Source organism: Rhea pennata, chromosome 1 (genome assembly GCF_028389875.1).
Source record: "Rhea pennata isolate bPtePen1 chromosome 1, bPtePen1.pri, whole genome shotgun sequence".
In the NCBI taxonomy this organism is placed as follows: Eukaryota; Metazoa; Chordata; class Aves; order Rheiformes; family Rheidae; genus Rhea; species Rhea pennata.
In genome coordinates, this window is record NC_084663.1 from 205391134 (window position 1) to 205398731 (window position 7598).

Genomic DNA, 7598 nt, shown 5'->3' on the forward strand with positions numbered 1-7598 from the left:
AACTGTGAAAGAGATTTTTTTTTTTCGTATTGCATAACAAAGTGCAAATCTGACCATTTTGCTTGTAGTAGAATTCTCTGGTAAACACTTAATTGTACACATTCTTTTTCTGCTTAAAAGGGCATTGTCTTTCTTTGCCATATCACAGGCCTCTGTCTTGTTAAGAAAAGGAATTTGTTCTGTGCATTTAGAAAATCTTTAAACTCCAGTTGTCCTGAAAATGTATGTCAGAGATTTATCTTTAACGTGCTAGTGCTCTAGTCCTTGGATTTAGTGTTAAAGAAGAGGAGCAAATATAGAGTAAGTCTGTGGTGTGCTGACTTCCTGCAGAATGTAGAAGCATAAGCCTGAACTGTACTGTGACTATTTAAACACTTACCACTGTGATAGCTGAGGTCTGCCCAAATTGTAGAATCGCCTGCAGCAAATACAGATGTTCTTGGTTTGATGTATGTGACCTTTCACTCTGCTCAGAAGCTAGTTTAGTAATCAGAGCTCCTTCTGAAAAGGAGGAGACTTGGGTTCAGTCTGCTCCTCATCCTGAAGGATGTCCGCTGTGGTAAATGCACAGAAATTGGGTAAACACTGAGAGTAGAATTTGTCTAGTTACTCTGCTACGGCTATCTTCACACTCAACAAAATAAAAAGTTCAACACTGGATAATCTGTTATGGATCTGTTATAAATCTGTAGAAATCTGTGTAGCAATGTACAATAGCTGCAGTTGTTCTTCTGCACATGAAGCCAAGCTGTAGTGTGCTGCAGCAACAGCGATAGGTGGCATTTGAGGGATAGGAGTTCCCTTCCATTTAATCAGTGCAATTGAAACAAGGACTTCTTCAGCACTGTCTGCGTCTTTGAAGGACAGTGGTTGTATATCACTTGAGACAATTATTTTGCTCTCTAGCTGTGTGATGTTACCATTTTCTTGTAATATCTAACATTTGTCTATTCTGTATTGTCTGTTCTATTCTGTGTCTACTCTTACTTGACATTCTTAGGAAGCCCTCAATTTCTTTGATCATGTATATTTATAAAATTTTTTGTTAGGACAATTTGCTCAGACCATTGATTCTATGATCTGATATGGATTACTTATTTCTTTCAAATGCACATGTATAAATACTTCTGACTTGGTTTCCATCAGAATTATGTCTAAATATCAAAACACAAATACAATCTAAATTCTGGCAATATCTGGAAACGAGAACCAAAATCATAATTCAATATTTATGTAGGCATATAGAACCTAATTACTCTTGTGCTCATTTTGCTCATTATGTGGGATGTAGCATGGCATATGAAATACTTTTTGATAGAAATAAGGTAGTCGAACATGTGATTACTAGAGGAAGTAGTGGAATATGATAATCACATATTTCACTTCAGCTGCAATTCTAATTCACCTTCTTTGGTCAGTATTAAAGACATGGAGAAAGTGTTTTTGTTCCCAGTTATCTCACTGAAATTTACCTTAGCAAGTAAATCTGGCTAATCACTTGCTGATTCGGTAACAAGAAGAGAAAATTGTAAAAAAAGTAGCTCTATAAAAATAACAGAATAAAATTAAGGATATCTCTCTACTGGGATGATATGACCCTTAAGAAAATAAAAATATTCTACTATAGTATTCCTTCAAAAAAACTCAACCCACACAAACGTGTTACTACATGGTTGAGACAGACTGTGGAATCCTGTATTGCTAATTCTTGAGATTAAACAGCAGAGTTTCCTAAAGAAGCAGTATGTTACAGTCTCTTGTTATCTCTGTGAGATATTTTGTTCGTATGGTTCTTACTCTTTCACTGAAGCCTGAAGACAATTTAACTGTTGCCCAAAGTAAGTCTCATATTAATATTGTAGGACTTCCTTTCTTCAGTTAGGATTCCCAGAGCTTCCAAAACAGAAAGTTTCATGACTCCTGATCAAAGCTCAGAATTTCTTAACTTTGTACTTTTAAGTTTAACTAGGCCAGGGAAATTCAAGCGCTCTGCCTGCAGAAATGCCCCTTGTTTGCTTCTCTTGGAAACCTGACCCCATTCTTAACCCTTGAAGACATTCTTTGGTACAAAATAAGCATGAGTCATAGTTCTGTCAGATTGGTACAAACTAAAATAAGATATTAAATAAAACTTGAGATACTTTTTCAAACCCCCTCCTACAGAAATATACAAATTCATAAGAATTCATATGAGCCAGGCAAACATTTGACATGATCCAAACCAATGCACAGTATTTTCTTTTCTATAAACTAAAGCAATTATGAACTGTGTAGTTTTGGTTTTTCCAACTTAAAAGTATGAAAATTTTTCTCATTATTTGTAATCAAGCAGAACATTTCAAACAAAGCTATGAACTGTAAAATTAATGAGTATCTGCTTAATTGTGGACATACATATAGAATTGAAAGAGGCCTATTACAGAAGTTAAAAATCTGTATTTAATGTATTTACACCCACTACATCTGTTAAATTAGCAAGATAATAAATGTTCAACTCTCTCTTCTGCTTCAGAATTTTCAACATATTCATTAGCGGAGAGTTTTACCAGTCATTGCAAATATACTTCAACTCTAGTTTTCAATTACTTACACATTTTGCATTACTGTGTAAGTATCAAGCAGGATTGCCAGTCGTCCTGGTCTGAGTGCTCTTCTTGGGTACTTGCAATGTCTGTTTCTTTGGCTTTAGTGGGTGTTGTGTTCACTAAAATTGTAGAGGTGGGTTCTTCATGACTTTTATTAAACGGTGTAATTTTTTTCTCATTCCTTTCAGCTTTGCCCTAGATAATGTAAAAACATGTGGCATTCCCAGTCTTTAAATGTCACATCCATGTAATGGAAGAAACAATTTATGATGTTTGACTTTCTGAATAATTAGTCATAACAGTAGAATAAAACACTTGACTGATCTACTGTTCAGTATCATGGTGTTCCTGAGTTTTTCTGAAGGACACCCTCTGTCTAAGCTCCTTTGGCCATGTGCTGTCTCTCGTATCTCCATAGAATTCATAAGGTACTCATAAACTATAGTCATGACATGCAGTTAATGGGTTTTTCTTGGCAGATCTGTGCATGGTTTAATTCTTGCAAACACGGCGGGTTGGAGAATCCTTTATCCTTTATATTTCTGTGGGCTCATACCTTTGGTCATACCTCCCTTTTACATGATGTGACTGTAGTTTTTATTTAAAAGTGTAACAGTAGCAGGAGATAGCTGTATGTTCTACAAGTGAATTTTGTTTTTATCTTCACCAAGGAGTAGACAGAACTGACCTCTCTCTGCAGACACGCTTATCTCAGAATTGGAAGTGCAAGGAAATTTGAACTAGCAAAGGGCGAGCTCATAGCCAGTCTTATGTGTTGGGATCATGTGCTGTACCGCATTGGAACCTAAACAAAGTCTGTACTGTGCTGCAGCACGTACACTTAGTAACCCGTGTCTCTGCTGTCATGAGCTTATTTGCCAATGCAGAATTCCTCAGGTTAAATACTCTCAATATAAAACATGAACACTTACGTATTTTGAGTATATTACCTTTTACTTTTTAGTTTTCGTCCTCACAGGCTATATTGAGGATATCCTTCCCAGTTGATTTGGGTTCTTTTGTTGTTGACATTGACATTATTTCCATAATATTTGGTAGATGGATGAGTTACTCCAAAGCCAAACATGCTTTTCTTGTAAGAGATTATTATGGTTTATGGGTTAAGAAGGAAGGTATGGAAGAACCAAAATATATTACACAGTAGTTTTGTTGCGCTGATGTTTTTTATGCTAAATTTCACCATGCCCTTTCTTCCACATGGCTTTCTTGTCTTTATGAGAAGCAATTGAAAATGTCTGGCAGCTAGAAGGGGATACATTCATGAGTGGTAAAAAGACAACTGTTTGCACCTCACATACAAAATCATATTTGAGCCTGTGCTCAGCTGGCATCTGAAAACTGTCTTTTAATAAAGGATTGGAAAAATTACATGATGAATTGGTAAATCCAAATTAATAGAGTAACCTGCATAGAGTTGCAAGCCAAAGGAGTTAAAATCAGAAGAGATTCTGGTCCTCTTGTAAGGATGAATTCTGTCTGCAGAATGGTGTAGTTTACAGAGATAAGATCAGCCATGCCATGCTGAAGGGCTTCGGGGACCTTCTTTTCACAATAACCTGCTGCCAGAACTGAGTTCTGAGTTTAGTTAACTGATCAGCTACTGAAGAAATGCAAGATCAATGCAACTGTAGAAACCAAGATTGTTGAAGAGACAAGTTTATAGATAAAAGTTGCTGAAAGAATTGTGAGAATGCCAAGTGACCAGGAGGTTTTGTGTCCAGTTTGGACAATTTCCTCTCTCTTTTACATTATTTTTAGTAATATATCTTTACCTACTATAGCCTATGCAGTATACAACCTTCCCTTTCCACTGTCCATCCTGAACTTTGATCTTTTCATTAAAAAAAAAACACAAGTAAAAATATCTCCATATAATTTCATATTTCTCATTTCTTAATGTTTTGTAGGCCAAATTTTCTTAGGCTCTAAGTGCAAACAGTCTTCAATTTGAAGTCTGTAAACTCATGCAAAAGTCCAAAATAGAAATTGAATTTCACATCAGCACTAAAATGTATGTTTCTCAGAAATACGTGCATGAATCTGCATAGTATACACATCTGGCAAAATAGTGGATGATAGAGAATTTTTAAAAGCCATCACTAGGTTATGTGTTTGTCACTGTTTTGTTTCCCATGATGATGTTGAATCTGAAGCCACAAGTACTTTTCTTGTCTTTTAGGTGCTGTAGCAATTTTGATCCCTCGCCTAGACCTGGTGATTTCTTTCGTTGGAGCTGTCAGCAGCAGTACCCTGGCTTTGATTCTACCTCCTCTGGTTGAAATTCTCACATTCTACAAGGAAAATATAAGTCTATGGATGATACTTAAAGATATTTTTATAGCTATCATTGGTGTTGTTGGATTTTTAACAGGGACATATGTGACCATTGAAGAGATCATTTATCCTGCATCCACAGTCATAGTTAATACAACAGAGAGCATCTCTGCAGATGTGAACACTACAGACTTGATGACTGGCTTCTAATAATAATCAGGTGCCACAAATCATTTTTGTTCCTGTCTGTAGGGTCTGTTTGGTAAAAAGAAATCCTGGATGAATGGCAGACCTATGTGTGGGACAAATTCCAATGGGTTTTATATGATTTTTTTGAAAAACAACTCTTTCTCGCTCTCTTTTTTGTTCCTTCCATCATTCCTTCTGCTATCTGAATTAACCCCTCTGCTCTCAATCTTGTCTGCCCGTTTAGTGAAAAACTGAATTGACATCAGGACTTTTTAAAAAATATATTGGAAGAAAATACAATTTTATATTATTTGCAAGAAAAAAAAGGAATTTTCATAAAGAAGTCAGGATGTCTTCCTCCACAGAAAAAGTGCAATTCAGTCTATTCACATCCAAACATAAGGTCGAGGTACTTCTATGGCATACTTAGGCACGAGGCACTCTGTTGTCAGGGTTTGTGTAGGAGTTCAGTGATGTACAGACCCTCTCTTGACTGTCTCTGAAGCAGTGAATTGCACCCCAGTAAACCAGAGATACTGTGGTTTTAGAAATTAAAAGCTTTGATTATTTTTTCCCATTCTTGGGGCTTGGACATTTGCCCTGGAAAAGCTTTTGTGTAATTGTAGTTGCCTAGGTCTGGTTCCTGGGAATTATTAGATCTTGAGTCATAGTGTGTTGTGCAGAATGAGTATGACTCTTGTTCAGTCTTTTCACAGTGGCTTCCAGGTGAATTTTTCAAGCAATAGGAAGGCCCAAGCCCTTTTTGGTTAATATGAGTAGAACAGATCATCACACTTCGTGGGTTAGATTCCAGTAAGCATAAAAACTTTTTTTTTTTTTTTTTTTTTTTCCACACTGACCATACTAACATTGAAGCTGAAGAGTGGTCAAGACAGGCAGAGAGGCAAGGTTTAGAGGTAAAGGTTATATCTTCTATTAGACTGAAAGAGAGCCAGTTCCTTCAGGAACCTACTTCCCATCGTGCATGATCTGTTACTATATGTTCCTGTACCATGAGCTGCTCCAAGCAGATGGCATCAGTGAAGCCCTGGAGAGCTGCAGGGGCCTGGCTGGTCCAAGCAGCTTAAGGATTCCCGATGTTAACTTTTACATGAGAGAGGAAAGGATCAGACACTGCTTTCTAGAATGGAGTTTATGCTGTACTTTCACACGTATAGGCTGCGGGTTGTTTGTAAAAGAACTGTGATTCCACAGCACTTTGAGTTTAGGCACAGAGGACGTGCTTTGAAGCCTCCTGCAGGTTGTCTGAAGGAGTGGGTTATCTCAGGATTTACTTTCAACTACTGGTACTTTGTAAAGAGGTACAGCTTATTATGAGATGTAGGGTATACGTGTAAAATATTATTTTTTTTCTTTTTAGAAAGTTATTTATCCACTTTGGATTTTGGATGCAATGTTACAGGATATTGTTATTTATCAGAGCAATATTATTCTCTTTAATGATGCAAAAAACATCTAACATCACAAATGATGATATAAGTAGTTTATTTTTCTACATTTTGGTAACTCCTGTTCCAACTCATTTTTTATATCATTACTCTATCCTTAATTGCAACTGCACGAATGTACGAAATGCTGTATTTTTCTATCTATTGCTAGAATTCTGTAGACTGCCTGTTTGTATTTCTATTAGAACATACTAAATTATTTTTGCATGCTTATGTTCTGCCTTAAATAGGATCTAACATGCCCATTACTGTATTTTGCTTCTTTTCTCCATTTTGAAGAGAAAAAGAACACATTGATAAACTAGTTACAGGGTAGAAATGAATTTTCTGCAGCAAGCCTGAGCATTTTCCAGATCCCCAGCAAGAATCTTGCCTTTTCAGGGTTCAATTTTGACTTCCTGGCTCACACTGCACAGTTGAATTTAACTCCAAACACCAAGCCATGTTTTTGGTTTTGTTTGCTAAAGACTGTATGTTTTGTAAAATAAAAATTTATCATACTTGTTCTTGTTATGAAGAAACTCCTTTTTCTAAGACATATATCTAATTATAACATTTCCCCAAGAAATCTGATATACCAAAACCCTTCAATTATATTCATAGAAATTAAGATAGGAATATATGCAATATTTTAGTTGCCTTCAGAGCATTTCTTAGGAACTTACCATTTGGTATCAGCATCATAGTGCTAAAATAATCTAGTCTCTCACTCACACGCACACACGCACACATGCACACACGTTTATTTATTCTTTCTCTCTAGAATATTTTCCCAGTCATCTTCCATGTGGTATTAGAGCCCTTTCATCTCCATTTTCCTTAAAGCATTTCTGATAGAGGGATGCAATATAACATGAAGTTTGAACTGCGTGTATTTTCTCAAATGATAGTTCTAAGCAGTGTTCTCATTTTCATTTTAGCCTGGGCAAAATTAAATACTTGGCAGGCACTTTAAAGGAATGAGTCTCTGCAGTTTTAATGCCATATTACTAACCTTTTATATGAAAGTGCTACTGAAGAGCAAATGAAGGTAATTATCTGAGAGGCAGAAGGTAAATTC

The 7598-nt window shown here is 36.2% G+C and overlaps 1 protein-coding gene across 1 annotated transcript in view; it reads left to right on the top strand.

Moving 5' to 3' along the window:
• The window catches only part of SLC36A4 (solute carrier family 36 member 4), a 133758-nt gene extending 126814 nt beyond the window's left edge, over positions 1-6944 (top strand). The window contains exon 11 of the mRNA XM_062577925.1: positions 4786-6944. Coding sequence (XP_062433909.1) covers positions 4786-5090 — 305 coding nt within the window. The 3' untranslated portion in view covers positions 5091-6944. The remainder of the gene's footprint in view (positions 1-4785) is intronic.
• Positions 6945-7598: the final 654 nt, after the last annotated feature.